Here is a 27,055-nt window from a genome sequence, read left to right as displayed (position 1 = left end):
ATAAGAACTATGAACCTTTCTGCCTATGAAAACCACTCCAGCTTAAGCAGGCATAAATAAAATAATAGCTTCATAGCCAGGACTGATGTAAATGTAGCACTTTCAGTGATTATTTCTGGATCCCCTCTGCTCTTACAAGACTTCCAAGTACTTTGGCAGTAGGAATTAGGGAGCTTTCTGTTTCCTTAATGGGTCATTTTTCAGACTGTGGTTTTTATGAGTTAAACTTAAGTGAGAACTGAGGATGAAGCCTGTGCTTTGTCCTGGCATCCTTCTCAAGGGAAAGCAATCCCCACATTCCCAAGCTCTATTATGTACCATTCAAAACTGGGTTGTTGAGTTATCTTTGCAGGATGTTGACTCTGCATTTTCAAGTTCCTGGTGTGAGTTTTGTGGTGATTCTATTTCTGGACTGAAAGGTAAACCTGCTCTTGTTATTTCAGAGTTTTGCATATTTACAGCTATCAAAAGCAGCCATAGACAAATTAAGATGCCCAAATGGAGCTCAAACAAATATGATTTCAGTGTAATCTGTATATATTGGCCCCATTTTAACTAAGATGACCAAGCTGTAAGATTCCAGCCTTACAGAGGACTAAAGCAGATTTCCTGTCAGTGATACATCTTTGTCATGGTTTGTCACCCTTATTCTTATAAGGATACTTACAATGCAGTCAGGATTTAAGAACTTACAAGCATTTTGGCACACAACTGATGAGACTTTTACCAACAGCATTCACTGTATGTTTATTTTTAATGCTGCCTGCAACTCTGCTTAAAGGAAAGCAAAAAAGCATTACAGGAGCACAGTATTTCACATACATATTTCTGCAACTTAAACAGCTGAATAAATATTTTATCAGTTCTAGTGTTCACAACAAAAATAAACTCTGGTCACTGTTGTGAAGTCTGAACTTTGCTTGATCTTTCTTTTAGACCCAACAGTTCTGTTTTCAGTTCTCCCGGCTTAGGAGGTATTTCAGGTATGCTCTGTTAAAAACAGAGAAAGATGTCAGTGTTGTGACAGAGGAAAAATTAAACTCCCAAAACAGTAAATGAGCTTACTCTGTAAGAGCATGACAGCTAAACTGGGATTTTGTCGCCCTCTTTTCTGGACAGAATATAATTCCTACATGCAAAACACCTTAAGAATTATTACCTTTTTGTAATTTGGCTTATTTTAAAGTAGCAAAATATAATTTGAAAAAAAAAAAACCGAGATGAAAGGAAGAACAGACAGTTTGTTTTAAAGGAGCAAAGCTTCTTTTTGCCATTCAAGTGAGTTTGGTAGAGATGTTCTAGCACAGTTGAAGTCTTCACACATTCCTGGTGACAGAAGAAAAAGTTTCACTGCTTCTACTGTCCTGATTTAGAAATTAAGAACTGAAACTGGAGATTAAATTTTAAAAGGGTACCAGATAACATGGCATTTCAAGAACTGCATTCCCTCAAAATTCGTGCTACTTTAGAGGTACAGATCATTTGATCATTCTGAATACATATGTCTATTTGCCTGTAAAGAAAGCTACAGTAGGGTCACCTAGAGCAGGTCACACAGGAACGCGCTCAGGTGAGTTTGGAATGTGTTTAGAGAGGGAGACTTCACGACCTCCCTAGGCAGCCTGTTCCACTGCTCTGCCACCTTCAATGGGAAGAAGCTCTTCCTCATGTTGAGGTGAAACTTCTTGTGTTTTAGTTTGTGGCCTTTGCTTCTCATCCTATCGCTGGGCACCACGGAATAGTCTGGCACCATCCTCTTGGCATCCACCTCTGAGGTATTTATAAGCATTAATAAGATCCCCTCTCAGTCGTCTCTCCCAAGAGACACTCCAGACCCTTCATCATCTTTGTGACCCTCTACTGAACCCGCTCCTTGTCTTTCTTGTACTGAGGAGCCCAAAACCGGACCCAGTGAAGTCCTGGCTGCCTGGCCAGCGCCTCTGTAGAGGCTGATCTCTGTTCACCGCCAGGCCAGAGACTTTTCCGAGGCACAGCCTCTCCAGCAGACCCTCCATCCCGCACACACGCTACCAGCAACCGGGACCCTCCGAGCACTTACAAGGTCAGGCCTGTAGTACCTGTGCACGACCTCGGCCCCCGCGAACATGGCCAGCATGCTGGCCGCCAGCCCCCGCAGGTACGTGGGCCAGGGCACGCCGGCGGGCATGGCTGCGGGGGCAGGCCCTGTGCACGGACCGCGCCGGACGTGCGTCATCGCCGCCGCCGCCGCCGGGAGGGGGAAGGGAAGAGGGAAGCGGGTGCCGAGGCCCGCCCTCGCCAGGGAGTATCGCGCCAGGCGGGGTGAGTCGCGACACAGCGCCGGGGCCTCCGGCCGGGGGCTCGGCCGCCCCCTCACGCCCCCTCACGCCCCCCGCCCCGGGCGGCCGCGGCCCCGCCCTCCGCCCCCATTGGCCGGCGCGGTCACGTGAGCGGGGCGCCCGGCAGGCCGGTGGGGGCGCGGGGGGCGCCGGCGGCGACATCTGCGGCGACAGCGACGGCCCCGGCGCCTGCGCCCGGCATGGAGGGCCCGGAGCTGGGCAGGTACCGGCGGCCGCCCCCAGCCGCGCTCGGGCCTCGCGGTGGGGATCGCCCGTGGTCCTTCTTCTCCTTCCCCGCATCCCGCGGCCGGCGGAGCCGGGGCCGGGCTGTGGCGGCCGCCTCCCTCCCCTTCCCCTGGGCACAAAGAGGGAGGGGAGGCGCTCCCGGGGCTCTGAGGCTCCCGGGCCCGCGGCTGGGGGAGCGCGGCGGCCTCGGGCAGCGTGGGGCGCGATCGTGTCTCTGTCCCGACGGGGATTTGAAAATAATTTAATACCTGGTTTTGTTCCAGTGAACATATCTTTTTCTCTACTTTTTTGGGTTTTTTTCCCTTTGTTTTTAGCACGAACTGAAGCGGGGGAGGGGGGGAGAGGAATCATGAACTGAAGGGGGGGAGAGGAACAAATTTCCGCGTGGTACTGAAAATATTTATTTAAATGTTCTATAATACATATACATAAATAGCAAAACAAATGTATTTCTGAACCCACGCAAGAAACTTGACCTAAAATATATGGGAAACTTAGAGGTGGGGGTAAAACCTCACTTTCATCTCACTAGCAAGTGGCTAGAGGACTTGTTTGTGGTACGGTGCAAATTTTTTCTCTGTTCAAAGGGAATTTTATTCCCTTTACTAGAAGGAGACTTTATATACACATAAAATAAGAAAGTCTGTATTACAAAAAGACATCTGGTCATAGGTTAGATGCTTTCTTACTTTCTTACATTTTTCTTACTCACTCTGTTCTTCTGCTCTGTATGATTAAGCTTGTATTACATTATGAACTGGATTCTGCATGTCTCTGTTTGTCATGTGTTTCCCAATGCAAATCTAAAAATCAGTTTTGTTTGGTTCATTAACTGCACAAGTATTTTATATAAAATGGAACTCTCTCAGGAGAGGGTTTAAGGTACTCCCTGTACTCTGAAAATCTCCCATAGCTGTGTTAGGCAACTTCCCTGGGAATCTGACAGACCTGTGTTCATATTTATTCTCCTTGATTCAGGATAGATATTTTGTTAAAAATCAGTGTCTTGGTCCCAAGACTCTGGGTTCTTCATGCCTAAGACTGATTTACAGTGGGTTTCTTGAAAACCCCAGTGTGTAGTAGTGAATGGTCCTTTCTTTTGAGAAATTTAAAATCAGAATCATTTAGGTTGGATAAGACCTCTAAGATCATTGAATCCATCCATTAACCCAGCACTGCCAAGCCCACCACTAAACCCTGGCCATAAATTTACATATCTACAACAGCTTTTAAATACCTCCGGGGTATTTAAATACCTCAGACAGTTCCCTGGGCAGCCTATTCCAATGGTTAACAGCCGTTTCCATGAAGAAATTTGTCCTAATATGAAATCTGAACCTCCCCTGGCACAATGTGAGGTCATTTCCCCTTGTCCTGTCACTTGTTGCTTGAGACCAGCCTAGGTTCACCCTCCCTTCAGGGGTTGTAGAGAGTGGTAAGGTCACTCCTGAGCTTCTTTTTCTCCAGGGTAAACACCTCCATCTCCCTCAACTGCTCGACCTTTCCCCGGCTCCATTGCCCTTCTCTGGACACACTCCAGCACCTTCCTGTAATGAGAGGCCCAAAACTGAACACAGCACTCAAGATGTGGCCTCAGCAGTGCCAAGGCCAGGGGGACAATCCCTGCCCTGGTCCTGCTGGCCACACTATTGCTAATGCAGGATGCCATTGGCCTTCTTGGACAAGTATCTCTACATCTAAAAATTATTTCCTGCTTTTAATTATAATTCTGAGACGATAAAATTATTTCCTGAAAATCTAGTGTTCACCAATCCTTTCTACAGATTCGTAAGGCAGTAGAATCTGTGGACAAGAAAGTGGCTGCGTAGGTAGAAGGGAGTGACGGTATAAAGCAGAAATGGGTGTGAGGGCTGTATGTGACTAATAAACGTGTGGAGGGAGAGAGCTGTCTATGGAAAAATGTCTTTATGCATAGAAGGAGACTGGATCTCTGTGTGTGTGAGCACTTCCATGTAGAATAAGTGCCATATTTGTGTTGGGATCCAGTGTGTGATAACTGGGCAACATCTGCCACACAATTTGTTAAAGCTGTTTAATAATCTGCATAGTAATAAATGCTGTGTGTTTGTTCTTAATGCTTTATAGCCCAGAATGATTCATCCATCAGATGATCAAGCAACTGACACAACATTAAAATAATCTAAAATTTGGGAAACTTGTGGAAGTCCAGAGAGCTTTAGCTCAACGTGTGTTGTAAATGGTTGGTCTGTTTGATAGACAGTTTGCTTTGGAAATCTGTGCTGCAGTGTTTTTCCAAAAAAAAAAAAAAAGAAAAGCTCTATGCTTCCCTTACAAATGCTATGTTAATTCCACATCGTAGGAATCACAAGAGAACTGTGCTGTTAATGTTGGGGTTAACTGATACCAGCTAAGCAGCCAGACTGCTTTGATGGTGTGGGTAATTTAGTGCCTTGTTAACAGAGTCATCAGAGACTATAAGTGCAGTACTACATCAGTAGGTTTCTAAATTGTTGATAAATTATTTCTCTCTTTCTCCCTCTCTAAGATACTACGCATATCTTCAGCAAGCTCAAGCATTTTACTCGTTTCCCTTCCATCAGATGATGACTGCAGTGCCCAGCATGGAAATGATGACTGAGCAGCCGACTCTAGAGGGCATTCCAGAGCCAAACATTGCTCAGGAGCCTCCAAAAGGTAGGCTGACTGGGCTGTGGTAGTGAGCTGAAGTGTGGGTGATTGATTGGGAAAAAAATATTGCTCTTAAACTGCTTCCTTGGACCTGTTGGATTTCCTTTTCTTGATGCTCTGTGCAGAAGTATTGATTAATTGTGTTCTTTAAGAAACATGTTTTAACAAACAATTAAAAAGAAAAGAAGTAAACCCATGTGAATGTATTCGCATTGTTCAGTCTCACACAATTATCTTGTTCCAAGAAAAGCATATTTTTTTTCAGTAGGTAAATGCATCATTTTAGCTGAAGTCATAGATTTTAATATTATGTTAGAGAAGGGTTTTTTAAAATTCTGGCTTCAAAATACTTTTTTTTTTTTTACTTTCTGCAAGAGAAGTACAGTGTAATACTGTTTATTTGAAATATTTTTGTTTGAATGGTAGCTTAGTTTGTTGTAGTAATCACAGGCAGGGAATTGGTTACATATACTAAGAATTGTTTAGTTTAGTGTGGCTTATTTAAACAACTACAAACTGCCAGAAAGTGACACTGTACTGCAGATCAATATTATTAATGAACATAGAGAGAGAGAGAGAGAGAGAGAGAGCAGTCTCTGGGTGCTCATGTGATGGCCAGTGCCTGTGCTGCCTGAATCTCCAAACTTTTAAAAGCCAGAAGATGAGGAAGCTTCAGGTTTGTTGTTTAAATTTATAAATTTGGAAGGTAAATTTACCTCTTTGGTTTCTTTCTGTGTCCATACATTTAACTAAGTCTTTTTGAATATTCACACTGCAACACTGGAAATGTACAAAAAGAATATTGTTGTGTGTTTCAGAAGTTAAAAAAGGAGGAAGGAAAAGAAAAGCCAAAGCAACTGAGCCAAAGCAACCCAAAAAGCCTACTGCTAAAAAAGAAAAACCAGCCAAGTCAAAAGGCAAACAAGAAAAGATTACAGATACTTTTAAAGTCAAAAGAAAAGTGGACCGTTTTAATGGTGTATCTGAAGCTGAACTTCTGACCAAGACTTTGCCTGATATTTTGACCTTTGATCTGGATATTGTGATAGTGAGTAACTCAAGAGTTGTAAGATTAGGTAGAAAAGTCTTGTATATGATTTACATTCTTTCTGCTTACTTATCTATATTGTTTATATGGCAAGATCTTACAAGATAAAGTACATAAACTGCTTCCTGTCTGTAGAGCTGCTTTGCATTTTCTGTTAAAGCTGTAGTAACTTAGTCCTAATTTCTGAGAAAACTAAGGCTCACATTTAATGCAGAGTCATGAGAGACCATAACTCAGTGCTTAATTTCCTGGAAGCTCTGCACCCTCTGAGATGCTCTTTTGACATTGCACATCTAAACGAGGCACTGCTGCAAAATTGTCAGGTTTTTTTAAATAATGATGGAAGGTGTCATTAACACAGTTTTGTTTATTAACAGTAACTTAGAGAGAATTGAATAAGCACCCTTATTGTAACTTGATTAAATTCTTGACTAGCAAGCCATGTTGTCATTGTTAAAATGGACTGATATCTTTGTAGATTGGCATAAACCCTGGCCTGATGGCAGCTTACAAAGGACATCATTACCCGGGACCTGGAAACCATTTTTGTATGTTTTTGTTTTCCTTTCTTCTTTTAGCATTTGCAGAACTTTGTTAGAACTTGTGGCATTTTAATTAAACTAGGTTGGTTTTTGTTTTTCTCCTGGGTTTTGGTTGGTTGGGGTGTTTTTATTCAGAGAGGGATTTTTATATGCTAAATATGAACTCAAGATGTTGGCAGGTTCTGTCAGAGAGGCCCAGCGCAAGAAGAAGCAATGGCAAGATTGTAAAAGAAAGCTGACACATTGTATTGGCCACATTCTTTCACTCAAAATCCATACTGATCACTGCTTAAGTGAATCACAAAGAGCTTTTAGAATAGAGAGCTTTTCTGTACAGAACTTTTAGAATAAAAGACTGGTTTCCATGCTCACGATGAGGAATTCCTGTTCACTAGGGCCTTTCTGCCCTCTTGGAGGAGGTAAAGTAACACTGGCTATTTTAAACCTTTCTGGATAGGACGTTAGTCTTCCCAGATTAACTGATACTTTGTTAAAATAGATTGTTCTTTTAGCATTCCAGTACTCCAGTAGTTGAGTAGTTTTTTTGGTTCTGTTTTATTTTCCTTGGAAAAAGGCAAATGCAGATCTGTTTTCCTACTTCACAGGGAAGTGTCTCTTCATGTCTGGTCTAAGTAATGAACAGCTGAACCACATGGATGACCACACCTTGCCACATAAATATGGGATTGGATTTACAAACATGGTTGAAAGGACAACACCTGGAAGCAAAGACCTCTCCAGGTAGGGCAACAAGGGGGAATATCAGGTTTGTTAATGAATTAACAGTTGTGATTATAATTTTGAGTACTTTGTCTTTTAGCAAAGAGTTTCGGGAAGGAGGGCGAATTCTGATGCAGAAGCTACAAAAGTATAAACCTCGTATAGCAGCTTTCAATGGAAAATGTGAGAACTTCTAAATGAATTTTTTTCTGTCAGTAGCTTCTTTTTTTTTTTTTTCACTTACCCTATATTTTCATTTTAGGTATTTATGAAATTTTTAGTAAAGAAGTTTTTGGAATTAAAGTTAAGAACTTGGAATTTGGGCTTCAGCCACACAAAGTGCCAGATACAGAAACTGTAAGTATTGAGACAGAAACAAAAACCAAGGTGCTCCATTTTGATTACTTAACAGCTAATGAAATCTCAGGCATTGCATACACTTGGGATAACACCAGTTTGACCAAAATACAAAAGGTGTGGAAGGCTTTTACTTAAATAGAGAAAGGGGAGTAGTGCAATTTTTGGACATGTCTTTAATGCAGTTTCTTCGGACTTGAAGACTTCATTTGAGAAATGGTGTGTTATGGTTAGTAGGTTGGTGCATTCTCTGAGGCCTACCTAAAATATAAGTAACACATGCCTGCTTTTATGATAACTTTCATCTGATCCCCCGTGTCCAATTCCCTGGATATTTGTATTACTGGATTTTGATACTGATCATGATCATGCAGTGCCACAGGGAGGGAGAAAGAACAGCAAGTCCATCCTTGTGCCATTGCATGTGACCCTTCAGTATTGCTGGATCTGGGCATACCCAAGCACTTCCATCAGACTGAGTCTCCCTAAGCTGATCTGCAGTTTGTAGTTAAATTGGGTGCTTAAGGTAAAACAAACAATTTGATGAAGAGTGCATTAGTCATAGACATCTAGTGCTGGAAAATATCTCAGGAGACCAGCTATGTATCATTAGAAATTGGTTTGTTTAACATGTTCTTATAAACAAGTTAAAGCAAAGGCTATTACACTACTTGCCAAGGTAGCTTATTCTAAAGCTTCGTTACCTTGTCACTTCAAAAGTTTGGATTGTTTTTCTTTTTATTTCTACCCTCAATTACTAGTGCTGCAAGTTTCAGCTGCCTTTCTCTAAAGGTGGAAGTGTTGCCATTAGAGCCTGAAGAACTGTTGGACTTGTGCTTGCTTCTTAAGTAGCTCTTAAGGACTTCTGCAATAGATGTATTTGTAAGAAAGATAAATAATCCCCTTCACTGGTACTTGTTCATAAATGATGCATGGTAATAGAAGTATTGAATACAGGTTTTTTTTCCCTGAACTTGGTATCTTTAGTTAGGGCTGTTGGCAGAGATAGAAGCACTGAAGTTGGCTCCAGCCATACTAACTACAATTTCACAGCCTGGCGTACGTGATGCAGATGCACTTGGCCAAGAAGGCAGGCTAATTAACCTGTGCTGCCTCCCTCACTGGTTTGGGCTCTTTGCATGCTGTCACGTACTCCTCTATGCCCTGGCTCAGAGCTCTGCTTGTTCAGGGAGCGCTGGAGTGTGCTCTGCTCTCTTGTAACACACATGGGTACCACTTCTCCTGCAGCACATAAATAGCTGCTGAAAATTGTCCACACTTATCAGCTGGTAATTAGCCCCTGTCTTCAGGGCAAGACAGATGGCTGGCCAAGAAAAATGAAAGACTCCTTTTAGCCCCTTCCACAACCTCCTGTGGCATTAGTTGAAGTTTGTACAAACAGTTAAAACAGTGAGCTTAATTGTTAAGTTGTTCTGAATGCACTATTAACTCATAGCTCAGGGACTAGTAATGCTGGTTTTTTTGCTCTTTGTCTCAAGCTCTGCTACGTTATGCCATCGTCCAGTGCAAGATGTGCTCAGTTTCCTCGGGCACAAGATAAAGTTCATTATTACATAAAGCTGAAGGACTTAAGGGATCAACTGAAAGGCATCACACCCAACACAGATGTGCAGGAGGTGCAGTACACATTTGACTTGCAACTTGCACAAGGTATTGTTGTTATTTAGTTAACATTTCATTAAAATGTAATGTAGTGTAAAATACAGCTAGCAGTTTCCTAAGCAGAAAGAAATAAAAAATTTAATGGGAGTGGGGAGATGTGTCATCTTCTCTAAACTCTGTGGTATAGAATTACAGATTCCACTCTCTTTAGTACAGCCTAAATTATCTAAGGGGAGCAGGGATTATCTTGTCGAATTTGCGGCTGTTTTTCAAGTGTTTTCTGATAAAAGTGCTCTTTGATATTTTGGTTCTAAGTATTAATGCTTGAGGTGTTCTGTTTCTGCAGAGGATGCTAAAAAGATGGCTGTCAAAGAAGAAAAGTATGACCCAGGCTATGAAGCAGCATATGGAGGAGCTTACTGTGACCGTGCACCATATGACACTGACCAGTGCAGCTTCTCTTCAAATGGAGCTGGTAAAGTGCTTCGGGCATTCAGTCTGCAGCCACTGCTGGGGAACAAAGACCCCATGGTGTCAAATGCTTTTAAAAACGGTGTGGTTTTTGTTTGTTCAGCAGGAGGCAATCCACAGTACTGTGAAGGGTCGTCCTTTGGTGAAGTTCCTAATGGACAGTGGATGACACAGTCCTTTGCAGACCAGATTCCAGAGTTCAGTGCTGGTATGACACAGGAAGAGGAGGGAAGTAGCGTGTAGGAGCTGTTCCTTCTCGGCTATGCACACATGCTGCAGTTTTAATGCAGTGATCAAGATTGGTACCTCGGTTCTCCAACTGAAGCATTTTAATAGTATTTTATCTCCCCTAGTTATTTTATTATAGTCCAAAGTAGGTGTGTGGTTGGCTGAAATCAATGAACTAGATAATTTTAAGGAACTGTCCAAACTTTTTAAAAAAAAGTTAGCCCTTTTTTGTATATGAGTTTTATATTTAATGTATACCATTTCTTGCAGTTTTTGACAAATTGCTTTCTCATTTGTGAAGATTTCTTTGGGGCGTTAATTTTATTCCATAAATGGTATATATGTGGTAGTAACAACATCAGTATACTTTTTACTGATGCCTCAATATTTGGATATCTCATAATACTTTTATATCAAGAGGGGAAAATGGGAAGTGTACCCTTACCTTGTGTGAAGCGGTGTTTTTAATCATGCACAGTTAAGGAAATTGTGCTTTTTAAGCCTGCCTTTTACTGTCTTAAAAAGTATAGAAAGTTGTGTTCTGCAGCTGTGAGTGCTGTCTTCTGGGTGGGATAAAAGAGCTCTGTCTGTTCAGTGAGTGGACCATATTCAGGATGAAGGGAGTGAAGACATCATCTCAAGTTACAACACTGGGGAGGAAAATTTGTGTCACATAGGACAGGGCCTAAATATTCTAGCTGAGCTGTCTTAGGAAAAGGTTCCCCTACTACTCCATCTCTTTCCCCCTTAAATTGCAATGTAAGGAACTGGAATTCCTTAAAAAAACAAAAAACAAATAGCAGTGGTAGTTCTTGAATTCTGTGGCAATTAAACTCCATCATTTCCATGTAGTTAGTCCCTTTGCCTGACCTTTAGCAGGCGATAACCCCCTTTGAGCATGACAGAGAATCGAGAGACTGCATTCTCTTTAAAAGTCATGTATAGCTATGTTACTTACATCATGTACAAGTATAAAGGGTGAAAGAGATTTGCAATTTAGCAGTTTTTAAATTTCTCTTCAATCTGTGCTCCCTTTATTCCTCTTCAAAGTGAAAAATACTGAGTTGAATCTAAGGGCAGCTGTTCCATGAATAAGAAGTTGTCTGTAGAAACTATAGCTCTCTTCTGAGGAACTCGCCTAAGTGATACACATTTTTGGCCAATATTAGACTGAGAAAGAAATGAGATTCCATCCTGGTGCCTAACTCTCTTCTTCTTTTCCTCTTTTATAATGTGAGGAAAAGATGAAGTAAAAGCAATAAGCTGATCAAAACACTAAAGTTTTGATGATCTTATGACAGTTGGTGGCTTCACATACTTGAAAACAGATACAAACAGTATCTCCACACTCCATGCTGGTCAGAGATTCCTGTACCAGTGTGATTTATCCTCTCTTCACAGCCGGTGACAGTTGTCAGTTGTGTGTAACTGGGTAGTGTAGGTTCTAATCCTGCTGTAACAGCTCTTGCAGAGATCACACACTGTCAACCTGTTGTGAGGCAGGCACGATGTTTACAGTTTCTTCCCAAATTATGTGGCTTAATTCTGAGCATCCTAAATCAAGAGAGTGTGCATTATGATTCTGATTGTGTATATTAGCTGCAGCATAAAGCTGTTCCACATATTGTCAGAAAGGTAGAGGACTTGTCTTGTCTGTTATTTAAAGTGTACTGTAACATGTATTGCTGTTTACATGGATATTTTCCTGCAGGTGCTCAAAGTATCTTGCATCAGGGATTTGTTACGATTCAGTTTTATTTTCAACAAAATTAGAAGCATGAAATTAGCACTGCTGAATATGTAGCACAGTAGGATGTAATTCCTGAAAGGCAATCCTGTTTGATTGGAAGGGAAAGGTCTCTTCCTTAATGGAATCACCCACTTGGTTATCTGGGTATAAAGTAGAGTGTACAATGACCATTCCACTAAATACTGCAATTCTGTGTCCTCCTTCAAAACTGGTGCTCTTTTTGTTACTGTAATACAGAAGTTCTTAATCTGTCTTAAATCTATCAATGTTTCACAATAAAATCAGGAATTGTACTACATTGTATTGGAATGTGCTTTTGCATTTTGCTAAGTACACTACAGGATGTGTCGTACACAGAAATGCCACAAAAGAGAGTCACCACACAACAGAACTCAGTAACATGTGCCCAAGTTTTCATTTCAGGCTGTTTAATGTGGGCTAAATAACTAAACACTTCTTGTACATAATACTGCAGCTATCTGTGTAGATTTTTCTACCGGGAAACATTGGAATCTTGCTTAGAAAGAACCTTAAATTAAAGCACACTGTCTGGCACTGAATTTCACTTCTTTAAGTGTTTAATGAAAGAACTTCATTGTCAAGTAAACTTGTTTCCTCACCTTACATGCAAGTCAGGATAATCTGAACTGTGTACTGATCACTCCAGCCTCCATCTCCTGCCTAAGCACACAAAACTGAGGGTCAGTTAGCAAATACTTTGTTTTCTAAAATCAATTAATCATACAACATGTTGTATCTCAAACTATTAAATGCATCACATACACTACGTTTTGCAGTATTTCAGTATCAGCTATCAGGACGAGTTAATTTGAACTTCCCTGAAGGGTCAGGAATAAACCAGTTTTCCCAGAGATCAGTGTGGACACTGGGATAGTCCCAAGGTTTGTATCTCCCATTCCAGTGAAGTAATTTAGCTTCTTGAAGAAATTGCTCTGAGTAACGAGCATCAGGACTCCAACCTGCATGGGTAGATTAAAAAAAAAAATATTTTGAAAAATGTGGCTTTTAATAATGGAAGACACTATAGAGTGAGTTAAATTCAGGTATCTTTTTTTTCAGAAGTCTGATTAGCATGGTGTCATGTGAATTTACAACTAGTTGTATGATAGAGCAGCTTTTTTCAGCTTGATGCCTCTTATGTTGCATCAGCAAAAAATCTCAGCAAGTTTCCTCTCTGAAAGTTTCCTCTTTCAACACTTAACATCTTGGCATAGCTGGGATTAAAACCAAAATAAAATCTATTCCTTTTACCATACCATCTAAGTCATTATGTTTTTCCTAGGATAATTCACCACTCCCAGGTGAGAGGTAACTACATCCTCCAGAATGCTGACAACAAACACTGCCAGGCCTCCCATTTTCTTCCACTGCACCTAGCAAAAGACTGAATTATTTTCAGTCTCTCACTGTATTCAGATATTGCATATATTCTTTCCATGTAAGTAATGCATGAGGTAAAGTCACATAAGGTCCTGCACTGGAATCTCACAAGCTCACTTTAGTTCCAGCTTGCAAATGGTGAGAAATTAAACTTACCAAGATGCCTTATGTGCCACATAGGATTAATAGAGGAATACTTTCCATGAAATACAATCAGCATTGGAGAGGTTGCCACACCTCCCCCAAGGGTGCTGCTGTAGAGGTTTTCCCTGCAAAAGGGAAAATAAAATAATATGTTCAAAACCTCAAGCAATCTTTAGTACAAAAGGCAGGAGATTAAAAATAAGTATCTGGCAAAATTCAAAATAATTTTGAACAGATCAGTTTTTGGCATACTCCTTCCTTGTGCTGTTAATTGATTATATTTGCAACTCCAATTCCCGTGGAGTGAATTGATGCTCAAGTAAGATGGGAGTCAGACCCAACATGAAACCAATTTTTTCTACACACAGAATATAATTCTCAAGGCTGACAAAGTTAACTGTAGGGAAAAAGCTGTTAGCATAAAGCAATCAAAGAATTTAGCCTGTTTTCTTAAGAAAATGTACATTTTTACCATGTTTTTAATTCCCTCTTTCTTCCCCTTTCTCCCTCCCCCAGCTTTTAGACCTATAAATTAACCTCCAGCTGGATTTTGTCGAAGCCTAGTTAGTATAAATGAATATCTAAAGAGTATCAGTTTCCTATGAATTTTGTGATAAATCCAGGGCTAGATCAAGCCTAACCATGGTAAGAGGAGGCATTGGGAGGTGGCAGCCAGATGTCTGGCCACAGTGTGCTGATGGCCCTGCTGACCAGTTGGCACATGGGCAAAGCCACCCCACCTATGGGACACTGCCACCCCCCTGGTTCAATGGGGAGGGAACTTGGGAAGTAGCAAGAGATGCTGAGAGGCTACAGAACAATAAAATCATAACCTCTCCTCAAAACTGGGTTTCAACTGCTAGGCAATTTTTTTCACTACCATTTCAAAATCCAGCTAAAAGGAGCATGAATGTGTTATTAAGGCATAAAATCAACTTTATAGATTAAATTTGCAGTAACATTAATGGAGGCTTTACTCTTAAAATCTCCTTAAGAGCACAGCAATAGTTTGTCAGAATGTTACATAAGTAGAGTAAGAGAAAAACATTTGGCTCCTCATTAATTCACACACTTCCCATTCATGTAGCTCCTCTGTTCATTGAAACTAACAAGTAATGGACACAGCACCATAGCACAAACTATTCCATGTCAATTTTATCTTACTAAATTTAAATTTAATCCTTTGCAGAGAAAGAAAATAAGCACCAAGTTTTCAAGTGCAGGTTAACAGGGAACTAATTTTAACAATGGTGATTGTTTCACTGTGTCACGGCTTGTTCGTGGTCAATAAAAAAAATGTAAAATTTCATTCAGCTAGAGAAAAGAAGTGTTTTCTGTTGGTGTTCAAAAAAAGACAGTGTCCAGTTACAGCTTGGCTGATGCTAAAACAGGAGAGTCCCCATGCAAGTAAGGAAACATTCTTCCTTTAAGCCAGCCTCAGGAAGGGAAGATCATTCAGTGGCTTCATCTCAGGCTAAGCTGGTCACCCAAAATGAGAACCATATGTTCTCAGTGTCCCTCAGGATTAAGTGTGGTTTGTGATTAAACACAAGACTAAAATTCCAAGTGGCCGTTTCCTGGTACAGAATTGGTAAGATTTAAACAGATGGAAATGCTGGAACATGAGTTATTTCACTTGACAAGATCTCAAAAGAAAGACTGCTTGGAGTTAAAAAAGAAACCCAAAACTCTAAGAGCTTTTAAACAGAAAGTAAAGCTGTAAACCAAGCATTAAAAGTAAAGTGCAAAGCTGGATTTCTTCACATACTCTACATTTCTTTGCATCCACTTTTCCAACTGCTTTGTGATCCGCTGATGTTTCCATTCAGTCATGTTAGCAACAATTACTCCAGGATTAAAAGAGCAGGTGCTGGGGCTGATGCCAAGATCTCTAATGGCTTGCTTTCTGTAGTCCAGGAATCCCATGTATGTGTTCTAAGAAATGAAAAAAATATGTTCATCCCCTGTGAATCTCTATAAAGATACGTGTAAATACACTCACTGTCACTGAGAGGGAGACTAAATATGCTCTCCCAAGGATGAGTTTCTAGATGGTAGTTACCTGTCATGGTTTCCATATGACAAGGCTGTAAGGCAGGATACTTCCAGATATTAAATTGCTTTTTCCACAGTATTGTACCATGGAAGTTTGGTAAGGCTTTTCCCTTGCTATGTTTGTCTTTTAGTAGCTCACACTAAATGATGCAGCATCACAATTGTAACTGTAATGCTAGAGGGATGCACTGACAGTTCTGGGGAACTCAGGTCAGGAATTAGCCTCAAACCTGGTTTTCCTAGGTTTCGTTCCCAAATAATATCATACATTCGGTCTTCACTGAATGATCTAGAAATGCTCATGATCTACTGATAGCAAAATACCAAATGTAAATTAGTAGAATGCAAAAAACAATAGAGGTGCAAATTATTGCAGAAAATGACTGCATAGCATTACAGAGTTACTACAAAAAGTCCTTCATTACTTGTACAACCATTAAAAAGCTATCTATGTATATATAAAACTTTCACTTTGGAGAAAACACATAAAATCATCTTACACTTACGGGCCAACACATTCATTATTAGAATTCCAGAATGGCATCTTACCTGCATCCCTACACTTCTAATCATTTCATGTGTAGAAGGCAGATCACAATCATCTGAAAAAGCTGCTGCATGTCCAGGAGCTAACTTAGTATCGTAGAGTTCCTGGATGTCTCCTGATTACAGAAAGGTCACAAGCATCAGACAACACCTACTGCACTGCTACAGAGCTGATAGGATAACATCAGTTCTCATATCTTACTTATAACCACACCAGTTTTTAGGGATAGCCCAGATATTCAATTTTGTAATATGGGAACATTTTCTAATTTGAGTCCTGCACCTGGATGCCTAAGGTCTATCTTCAGACATTATCACTGGTATTCAATACATTCATGTTTTGGGTGTCCAAAATCAGCTACAGCAGAAGCCAATTGGACTGTTAAAAAGCTGGTTACAAACTTAGGCATTCATAGAGCTTGTCTTTGGAGAGGAAGGGCACAGGCAATTCTTCTGAGCCTCTTCAAGTCCCACAAAAGTGCCACTTCAGTGCCTTACACAGATGAGGTTTTTCCTGGTGTTATTGCATTTATACCTCCTAGGAAGATATCTGGATTCCCAGGAATGGCTGACTGAAATGTGCCTATCATTTGACCATCCCTGCTGGCTTCACAGCCCACCCAGCTCCCTCCTGGTTGAGGGAGACAATGCAGTGCCTAGCACCTCACTCATCACCTGACTGGCAGGTACCCAAGATGTGCCAGAACAGTTTCAGGGCAGGTGGGAAGCACAAGTGAGCCTGCATCCCAACCCCTTACAGCTTCCAGTTCTACTTTTGCTTTCTTCTCTTTTACTAGTTGTGCTGCTGGTCTTCTGCCAGGTGAAACAGCTGAATCAGCTGCTTCTGCAGCTGCACAACTGCAGGTTACACACCTAACGAGAGCTGCCTGGGGACAGGACAGGCCACTTGGTCTGCAGCAGCCTACCACGAGGTGTAATGTGAAACTGCACCTTTATCCTGCAGCTCCACAATCACCATCAGCTGACACCCCCAGGGAAAAAGAAAGCCCAGTGCTGGTGAGCACAGCTGCAGAGAGGGGTGACAGGGAAGTGGTGGGCTCAGCTTGAGCTGCTCGTGAAACTGGAGTCCAAATGAAGACCTGGAACCTTTCAAAGAGTTAAATATTGCTGCTGCCCCTTGATGATAGACAGAACAACAAAACCAAAAAGCAGTGATTGCCACTGGAAACACTCGTGTTGAGGAACTGTGATATGAAGTCAATGGCAAACTAAAATGAGACGGGCAGAGCTGATTAGTTGTCTTTTATAAAGCAGCAAATAGTGACCCCTTTAAGTGCAGGTGGTCTGAAATCTGCCTCTAGAGAGACAAAACTATAAAAAGGTGCAGAAAAGCAATGGAGAAATATACTTTTGTTGTGTGTAAATTCACTGGTCTCAATGTTCTTACAGCAAAGACTAATTTAGGCCAAAAAATTTATTGTAGTTATACTCAGTTCTTTCCAAAGGAAATTTTCATTGGAACATCCCTTTAATGTTTAACAAGAATAGGTAAAGTGGTTTTGTTGTCCCTGGGCCCTAGCTAGGGCAAGGAGGAGTGAGGTAGGTAGCCAGCTTGTGCTCAGGAACTGGCTGGGCATCAGTCTATCCACCAGAGTGGTGACTTGTTCTCCTTTCTTCTCTCTTATCCCACTTATTCTCTGCTTATTAAGCAATTATTCATTTGTTTGTATTTTTGTGACCCTTGAGTTTTCTTGCTTTTGTTTGTCCTTTCCTCTTCCCCCATCCCACTGCAGGTGGGTATGGGGAAAAGTAAATGAGCACCTGTGTGGGGCTCAGCTGCCCACCCACATTAAAACACAACACTCTGTTTAAAAAGTACTTTAACAAGAAAATGTGATAAAACAATTATGAAGACAACAGTTCTACAGAGAAAAAACCAGCAGCTGGGAAACAGAACAGAAAAACACTCACAAGAAATGAATCTTCAAAAAAGTAATCGGTCTTCAAAAGAGATTACTTTGATGATAAGAAAAAAAAGAGATTTTTTCAGGATTTTAATGTCTTGTAATTGCTCCCACTTGACTAGGGACTCTGAAATCTTTGATTGTGATTCTGCAAATTGCTTTGGATTCTGAGCTGAAGATGCTCAAAACCATATTTTGAGTGTTTGGAGTTTCAATCTTCTTATTTGAGTACATTCCTCTTGCTCTCAAGAACAGCAATTCTGGATGAGGAATTGGTAGCATTTGTGGGAATTTAAATACTAGCAGGAAATGCATGTCACAGACTTAATAAACATTGCAGCATCTGAGTGAAATCCATGGTATCTTTCAGCAATTGACCAGAATCAATTTAAATGAAACCCACATACATTTTTGATCACAATTATTCAAAATATATGCAGATAAGTTCTTCCTCAAACTTTCATTTAAGCAAACAGATTATTTGTAGTTTCCCTAAGTTCACACTGAGCAGCTGCCTCAGTTTCTATTATAGCTCATATTTCCAAATGGCTGTAAAAGCTGCAATAACTTTGATTTTAATTCTGTTAGAAAGTTCTTTTCATACAAGAGCTTACCTTGAACAATGACATCATCATCCAAATATATTACTTTCTCATGTTTCTGGATAAGCAAAGGAAGATAAAATCGAACAAAGTTCAGCTATTAAACAGAAAGAAAAAATATAGATTAAATGGTAAAACTGTTCAATGAAGTAGTCTCAGGCTTCTGTGTCTATTAAGTCCGTTTGAATTTCTCTTTTCATTGAGCACCAATCAGTGCTCATTTGCTTCCTCCCCCACAGCTTTACTACTACCTCAAATCCAGTATTATTACTGTTACTGATGTCATTATTTATCCCTATTTATTTCCTATGGCCCTAACCATGCAACCCAAAACTGTTGCTTCCTCACAGAATCCTTTAGGTTGGAAAGGGCCTTTTGAGATTGTCTTGTTCAACTTCCCTTCTGCAGCAGGGTCCACTCAAGCAGGCTGACAGGGACCATGCCCAGTTGGGTTCTGAATATGTCCACAGATGGAGACCCAACAGTCTCTCTGGGCAACCTGATACTTTTAAACTCATGATTTAAAAAGTCTTTTCTTTAGCCCAGACGGAAAGTTATTTGTGCCCATTTCCTCTTGTCCCTCCCCTCAAGTATTTATACATATTGATAAGATCCTCCTGAATCTGATCTTCTCTAAGCTGAAACAGCTTCAACTGGTTCAGCCTCTCATACAAAAGATGCTTCAGCCCCTTAATCATCTTTGGAGGCCACATTGGACTTGTCCCAGTAAGTCAGTATCTTTCTTGCCCTGGTGGGCTCAGAACTGGACATTGTACTTCAGACGCAGCCTCACCAGTGCAGAGAGGAAGGAGCACCTTTCTGGACCCACTGCCAATGCTCTTCCTAGTGCACTTTTACAGCATACATCACACCAAACACTTCAACATTTAATAGCATCATCAATCCACTCTAAAGGAATGATTTGAGTGGCGCCACAGACACGGGCTAACAACTTCTACAACAGCAATGAAGAACAGAGAAGAGGGAAAGAGGACTGACAATGTAAGAACAACTGTAAGGATTCAGACCATTTTACCCAGCACCTGTCTTCAGAGTGGCCCTAACCAGATGCTCAGGGGAAAATAAAAATAGAGCAAGCATCCAGAACAGTTGTTCCAAGTAGTCTCCTAGCTTTCAGTTATTTACAGCTCAAGGGATTTTCTGATCTAGATGTGATCTGTCTAAATATGAACTTCGATCCTAACTGAACCCCTATACATTTTTTACACCCTTTCAGCAAGGAATTCTAGAGATGTAGCACCCATTGCATGCAAAGTGTGCAACATCTCTTGTTTATGCTGACTGTCACCCTGACTAATTTCATCTCATAGCCATAAGTTCTTGCATTGGAAGAGACATACACACCCCCCCTCCATGAAATGGAACAGACCTAGGACAGTTTAAAGCCCATATAAACATTAAAAACCTCAACAATTTATTATGTGGTGTTCATTGACTCACAGGCTGCAGTAGCTCAGGACGTGATGCATCTTGTCTGATTTTTCCTTTTAGTACCATAGGATTGAATTCCACAACCTTGAATTTTATTTCTTTCAGTTTAGAATTTTCAATCCATTTTCTATAATAAAAAGAAGTGATAACAGAAATATCAAGTGTGTGACAAGTACTTCCAGTATGAAATTCACATACACTTAGGAGAATAATAAGAGACCTTGAAAGCTCACTTGATCTATTCTATCCCAACACAGAATCACTTGTCTAAAGCTACTGCACACAGACCTTTGTGAAACCTGTTCTTGAAACAAATTTTTAAAAAATCCCCCACAAAAACCCCAACAAAACAAACACCCCACCCCACTGCCAAAACCAGACTGTATGTTGCCCAAACAACCCAGCTTTCACCATTACTTCCAACGAATTATATTCTTCTAAGTTCTCTTGCTATAATTAAGGATCATTATTTCTTATCCTATCTACAGTGCTTTTAAAGCTGAGGTTAGTTTTCTTCCTTTCACAGTTTTATGTTCTTCCAGATGACTTCTACATCACCTCCTGATGATGTTTTCTTCAGACTAAACTAATTTTTTTTTGTATTTTTGTCAGATTTCTTATCGCCACTGTTTATTTTCTCTCCTGACACAAACTGTGGGTACAAAGGCTACAGAAGTGAAGTAGCCAGAGGTGAGAACTGCTAAGAAATGTTTTAGTTTTCATTCACAACTTGGTCCTCTTTAAGACAATGTTTGCAAATTTTAAAACTGAAACAGAATGAGCTGAAAGTTCATGAAATTACATGGATTGAAATATCAGGATATAATTTCCTTTCATGAAATGAAGAATTCTCATTTCACGAAAGGAATGAAATGCGACCTCAGAGAATGAAGTGAAATGAGAAGAAGGAACATGAAATATGATGAAATGAAATGGAAAGGCAATTATTTAATGATGTAAAATAAATGAAAGGGAATGGAATGAAGTGTATTGAAATGAGATGAAACATCAAGAAATTATATTCCTTGAAATCTCGAGATTTCATTTCCCTTCATGAAATGAGGAATTTTCATTTCATGAAAGGGAATAAATTGAGAAATGATGGATTAAAGCAAAATGGATAGAAAGGAAAGAAAAATGTAATGAAGTGAAACTGAGAAAAATAAAATTCTGAAATTAAGTGAAAACAACAAAACTGAATGGAATGAAATTAAGTGATGTGAAATGAACCAAAACTTAATGAGATGATATTCATTGAAATCTTGAGATTTCATTTCCTTTCATGAAATGAAGAATTCTCATTTCATGAAAGGAAATGAAATGAGAAATCAAGGAATGAAGTGAAATGGAAAGAAAGGAAAGTCATTGCAATACTTTTTGGGCCTCTTTTTGGGCCTCTTTTTGTAACTTTAATACATCATCTTAGCTGAAATTAGCTTTAAACAGCAAGTTTTTCTACTTTAAAGCTGAAGACACAGCACCAGAGGAGAGGTAAGTGCAGTGCCACAAAGTGGGACTGTGACAAGTAGACAGTATACCCTTACCTTACTACAGACTCTTCTGCAGCCTATTTACAAAAAGCTGAGAAGCACAGGTATGGCATGGCCTGGCTATTTCCCACCCCTTTGCACAGGTCAGTGTCTTGTGGAGGAAAAAGTGTCCTTTTTCCATCATGTACAGAATCCTGCAGGTTGCTACCAATAGCACTCCATTTCCCTGACAAGTCCTCCCAAGTGTTACGCCTGTGCTAGGGGGAACAATCACGTGGCTCTAACTACAGCCTGAAACAAAACCAGGCTGGTGTGTACCGAATGTGTGGGATGGTTGTCTTCAGCCCAACGATGTAGAACAAAACGTTGGCCTCGGTGTTGCTGTAGATGCTACTGATGGCTGCTACAGCTGCACCCATCCTGCCCGCAGCAGCGCAGATCACCACTGGGATTTCTTCTTCCATTTCCTCAGGACTCTCCAAATCAACTACAAGAAACAAACCCATTTTACATCAGATCTGGGTCACAAAAATGACTAAGTACTTCCATAAGCAGTGGACTAATTTCACCATCACCCCATTTTTTTGCTTACCACATCCTATACACATCCCCATCTGGCAAGGCACACAACTTGAGTTGTTGCTAATCCAGAACTACTTGCAGGTTGACTGGACTGATGGATGCCTCCAGAGAATAAATAAGAGAGTTCTTGGCATCTTCTACTCAGCAGGGGCACAATTCAGCCTGTCCTTCATGTAGCTGCTTATTCATATGAAACCTGAAGAGGTTTGAATACCTTTGAGACTTCTACATCTCAGTTATATTTAGCACAAATTGAACAATAGGTTCCAAAATTACCAAAGGAAGGAGGTAAGTCAGAGACAGAGCAATTGCATGAGCTCCACTTCTTTGGCAAGCTGGCTTGAAAGGAATAGTGCAAAAATTTGCACCAGCAGGAAGTTGCTAATGATATAAGGGAAAATACCTAAACTACACTGAATCAGGTCACATTCCTGCTAAGGAAGATTTTTATCCCTGATTAGCACTGATTAACTTACAAAACTTAAATGGATATATTTATACTGTTAAAACATAACAATTACACTCATAACAAGCCCAACAAAAATATACTGAAAATAAATTATTTATATCAAGACAGAGTTTGTTTACCTTGGGAACAGTGAATAAGCTATTTGTATAAACATTTAATACCAGTTCAACCTTATTAACCTAGCAGGTTTCTGTCACTATAAAAATTCCAGCAAAAACTTCTGCTGTAAATATGAAGATTTGATGCTCTAGCTGAAATGAATAAGCAGGCCAAGAACATTCCCAGGGAGGCAGGTCATGATCAAACTTTATTACCACTTGACAACTCCAATCTGCTCAGCTCAAGTAAGGATATACTCCAGCATCCATCTACATCAGTGACATCTGGATAAAAACTTAATCAGATTTACTACTCTTAGTCATCACTATCAATCTCCCATAATTTTATTAAAGTAATTCAGAAGCAAAACGTTTTTTCATCCCAGACCATATGCAACAGTGTGAGTAGCTCATCTACTGCAGGACAAACAGGATTCAGTACGGTGAAAAGTGCTGTTCAAGGTAAGACACAAGGAAAATAAAACAGGAACATAAGTGAAACACAAGTGCAAGTCACTTACCCGTTTCATTTTTTAATGCCAATGGCACCTGGTGAACTTTGTTATACAGAATAGCACACACGGTTAAAACAAGAAGTAACAGTAAGATCTGGTTAACTGAAACAAGAGGGAGAATGTGTTAACAATCAGTAGTACAACAGCTGATTCCCAAGTAGCTGATTAAAAAAAAAAATCCAATTTGCAACCAGTACAGATGATAGAAGAATTTCATAAGCTGTATCTGCTGTGGTTTTCTCATATTATTTGATCAAGCTTAAAATTTTATGTTATAAAACACAACATTAACTCTCCCTGGTTAAGGTAATCCCAAACCATCTGATTTTCATGGTTAATTTGCTCACTAAATCATAAAACTCCCGATATATATGGGTTATCCATACTAGAAAATTCACATGTCTGAACTTTACCAGGAGCTTGGAACATTTTTTTCCTGGCTAGTCTGTTGTCTGTTTACACACACTTAATGAGTTAATTATTTTTACGTAGCCCTTTCATTCTGTCATGCTTCCCTCATAAAACTTCAAACACAGCAGAATTTTTTAAATCTACTTCAATGTTCAGATTTTCAAGGTGTATTTGAGCAAAACCTTAAAAATTCTAGAAAAACAAACCCACCATTCTACAGAAACCAGGAATGTTTCAAAATATTTGAAAATACTTATTTTGACAGGGTAATTTAATAACATCAAAGCAAGGCAAAGACCTGGCTGTGTATTCTGATTTATAGTCCCTAAAAGACTGTCTTGTACAAATTTAAGTCGTTCAGCACAAACCAAGCATGTGCAGGAGTTGGGACAGTTCACCAAACACAACAGGGAAGGAATCCATTGCCCTCATCAACAGTTACTATGATGATGGGTGTTGTTTCAGACTACTTTGTTACTTTTGCACCACCATAAAACGTACTTAAGGTGCTCAAAAGAGCAAAGGGAATGGAGTTCTGCTCTATTTTAATCAAAATGGCCAACTGGCCACAACTGGGCACAAGCCTAGATTGAAATTGGTAAACATATGTCACCAAACCTGCACTAATTTAAACCAAATGAGGAAAAAGCCCATTGACTTCTGAGAAATTTTGGGCACATAAGTAAAGGCAAAAGTCCATTTTCAGTCACTGACCATTACAGCTGATGAGAACCCCAAAATTTTTGGGGCCACATCTCAATATTAAGTACAAACAGCATTAATGTGCAGAGCTCTGTAAAAGTCAGCTTCAGTGCTCTGGGCACAATTCACATGAAAACAGCAGCTACTTGCAGTATCGGTGGGAAGTGTCAGAATCTCCAGCCTCAAGTGAGTAATTTTAAATTAAAGGGAATTATGATTGCACTCATCTGACATAGTTAACAGGAAAAGACTTATTTGCATACTTAAAGTTAAGCATAATTTAGCAATACTAGAACTATAAATTCATATGCAACTGTGATAACAGTTGCATGAGAAATTGGATTTGACATTTCTGTCCTCTTTTTTAAAAAATATGTCTTTCAAATGTTTTTAATCTCTCTTACTTTTCTTTAAAAGAGCCATGTGTCCTGTTGGATGAGAACTGTGATCTGTGGTAAAATAAAATAAAAAAATAATTAAAAGAAAAAAAAAAAAAAAAAAAGAGAGAGAAATATCATTAATGCCAGAAATGAATTCTAGTTAGTTATATAAAGGACTAGGTTTTGGATTATCAAATTTTACTGCTGAACTGGTAAAAGTAAAACTCACTTAATCTCTGTAAATACCCTTTTTTTTAACAAATAACTAATATTCCGGGTTAGAAATATTTTTATTAATAATTTAAGCAACTAATAGCTTGTAAAAAACATTTTAATAAATCCCATCTGATCATCTATTCAGTAGGCGACTTTTAGTACCTTTTAAGATACTCTGCAAAGAAGTATTAAAACACCCACTAATGCAATTTATGAATATATTTATCTCTGATTTCACCTCAAACATAATAACTATCACAATTACTAATCTCTTGCTAGAGCATGCATTCCCAAATATATGGGAATCTCATACCAGGGCAGTGTCTTCTAGACTCTCAAAAAATTGCAGAGCAATCGTGAAAATGTTTTCTTACAGTGCTCTCCTTCCAGTGTGTATAACGTGCCTTGTATTTATGTACATTTTTTGTCATGCTGAAGAAAAGGAGGCTGCCTTCCCTAAAATTGTGCTTCTAGTCCAAGCCTGAGAGAGGCCATGATTTTATTCCTGAGAAGACAGAACATAATCCCTAAAGTACAGGATTATGAGAAATACAACATTCGTTTGAATTCTGGACCCAAAACTACCATTTATGGAGGAAAACACAAACCACATTACCAAAACAACAACAACAGATAGCAAAAAACAGCACCAGAAGTTGGGGGGGGGAGGGGGGTTGGAATAGAGAAAAATCCAGCTGTGTGTAGGCATAGAACAGAAAACATTTTTTTCTGTTTCCACATATACAGATATGGACACATTACAGTACAGATAAAGAAATAAGATGGGTACTGTGCACACATAAAAATGAAGTTTATTCCAGCTCCTTGACAAATCAGACAGAACAGCAGGAATTCTTGAAACCTGAGTCACAAAACTGACCACCTCTCATTGGTTAGTGCTCAAGTTCAGGCAGCATCCTAGATTAGTCTCTATTTTGAACAATGAGTTAAATGACAACAAAAAATAATACTAAAAAAACCTAAGATGTAGCTTTGTTCACAAACCATTTATATTCACATGTACTTAAGTCCCAGCTGATGACTAAATTGCAGTGAGAAAGGAGTATTCTGGAAATTCTTTCACATCTGCACTACTTATCTACATTCTAGCAGACCGTTCTCTTCATGTGGCATTAATTTACATAGAGGAAATCAAGCTTATCTGTTGGGAAAAAACACAGCTGAGAAAGCCCTTCTCTCATGCATTACATAAAAATACTGCCTTCTTTTACATTTAAAAACTTCACTCATTTAGGTAAGCAGAGCAACAACGGAACCTGCTACACTCTTGGACTAATTTTCCAGCCCCACTTTAGCTAATCACAATCTTCCCCAATTTCCACAGAGCTGCCCTACTATCTTTGAATTAGCATTTGTAACAACAGCCACAAACAGTCCTGATGATCATTGCAAGATGAAAGCTGCACAGCCACAGCTCCATGCTATCTTCAGAAATTATTAAATCCACATAAACTGAACCGTGTTTTAAACCTTAAAATCCAAGACAGACCCTCACACCAGTCGGAGTTCTACAACTACAGCATTCCTAAGCCTCTGAAACACCAATTCATTACCTACTGATTTTTAAGAAAAGAGAGGTATACTTGTTCCCCTGCAAATATTTACTCAGTTTTTTCTGACTGTAGACATTATTTCCTGGAACCTGGCAGTCCCTAACTCAGTTGCCAAATCCTGTAACAAAACAAGGGGCTGCAGAAGGGAAAGCTCACAACCAGTGACATTATTGCTCAGATATTTCCTGCTTAATTAGTCTTTTTACCTCTTCAAAGCAGCACAGTATTCGAGACTCCTCTCTCCTGAAGCGCTGTGGAGCTATTTACTTGGATCTTAGATAGCCCACAGCTGTAAGCACTCCTGCCAAAGCGTCCTTGACCACCATCCTCCTTTGAAGTCACCCGAACAAGGGCCTTACAGGGCACAGTAACAGTTTTACGATTCAATTCCTTTTTCGGACTCTTCAAAGTTTACTTTGGAGTTGTGCTGGTTTTCCTTTCTTTCTCTGCTGCTGAGGAATAGCGCAGAGTCCAGACGCTGCACTGGAAGAATGAGAGCACATAAACCACTTCCAGATGT

General features: G+C 39.8%; 3 protein-coding genes across 13 annotated transcripts; 1 reads left to right on the top strand and 2 right to left on the bottom strand.

The window, feature by feature from the left end:
- Window positions 1-715: 715 nt before the first annotated feature.
- On the bottom strand, window positions 716-2,258 carry UQCC6 (ubiquinol-cytochrome c reductase complex assembly factor 6). The gene is made up of 2 exons (XM_069002992.1): window positions 2,060-2,258; window positions 716-990 (listed from the first exon to the last, which is right to left on the bottom strand). Exons 1-2 carry the CDS (start codon window positions 2,213-2,215, stop codon window positions 895-897), a joined length of 252 nt encoding a protein of 83 aa, XP_068859093.1. The 5' UTR covers window positions 2,216-2,258; the 3' UTR covers window positions 716-894.
- On the top strand, window positions 2,250-12,274 carry TDG (thymine DNA glycosylase). Of its 4 annotated transcripts, none has more exons than XM_069002982.1 (10): window positions 2,250-2,301; window positions 5,147-5,240; window positions 6,053-6,282; window positions 6,761-6,830; window positions 7,430-7,565; window positions 7,645-7,727; window positions 7,807-7,901; window positions 9,401-9,572; window positions 9,871-9,999; window positions 10,099-12,274. In XM_069002982.1, exons 2-10 carry the CDS (start codon window positions 5,147-5,149, stop codon window positions 10,236-10,238), a joined length of 1,149 nt encoding a protein of 382 aa, XP_068859083.1. In that variant the 5' UTR covers window positions 2,250-2,301; the 3' UTR covers window positions 10,239-12,274. The 4 variants fall into 4 exon arrangements, with proteins under 4 accessions (XP_068859083.1, XP_068859084.1, XP_068859081.1 ...); XM_069002983.1 differs by lacking the exon at window positions 2,250-2,301 and adding an exon at window positions 2,384-2,541 and having other exon boundaries at window positions 5,092-5,240; XM_069002980.1 differs by lacking the exon at window positions 2,250-2,301 and adding an exon at window positions 2,422-2,541 and having other exon boundaries at window positions 5,092-5,240; window positions 10,102-12,274.
- On the bottom strand, window positions 11,961-27,055 carry GLT8D2 (glycosyltransferase 8 domain containing 2). 8 transcript variants are annotated; one of them, XM_069002985.1, is made up of 12 exons: window positions 26,536-26,691; window positions 25,967-26,123; window positions 25,275-25,466; window positions 24,770-24,814; window positions 23,259-23,354; window positions 21,907-22,075; window positions 20,108-20,225; window positions 18,659-18,743; window positions 16,123-16,235; window positions 15,287-15,453; window positions 13,531-13,643; window positions 11,961-12,953 (listed from the first exon to the last, which is right to left on the bottom strand). In XM_069002985.1, the coding sequence occupies exons 4-12, from the start codon at window positions 24,786-24,788 to the stop codon at window positions 12,781-12,783; spliced, it is 1,053 nt and encodes a 350-aa protein (XP_068859086.1). In that variant the 5' UTR covers window positions 24,789-24,814; window positions 25,275-25,466; window positions 25,967-26,123; window positions 26,536-26,691; the 3' UTR covers window positions 11,961-12,780. The 8 variants fall into 8 exon arrangements, with proteins under 8 accessions (XP_068859086.1, XP_068859091.1, XP_068859089.1 ...); XM_069002990.1 differs by having other exon boundaries at window positions 25,336-25,466; XM_069002988.1 differs by having other exon boundaries at window positions 26,588-26,691.

Source organism: Aphelocoma coerulescens, chromosome 1A (assembly GCF_041296385.1).
Source record: "Aphelocoma coerulescens isolate FSJ_1873_10779 chromosome 1A, UR_Acoe_1.0, whole genome shotgun sequence".
NCBI lineage: Eukaryota > Metazoa > Chordata > Aves > Passeriformes > Corvidae > Aphelocoma > Aphelocoma coerulescens.
Note: the sequence above shows the minus strand (reverse complement) of the source record. Positions and strands in the feature narration are given on the sequence as shown.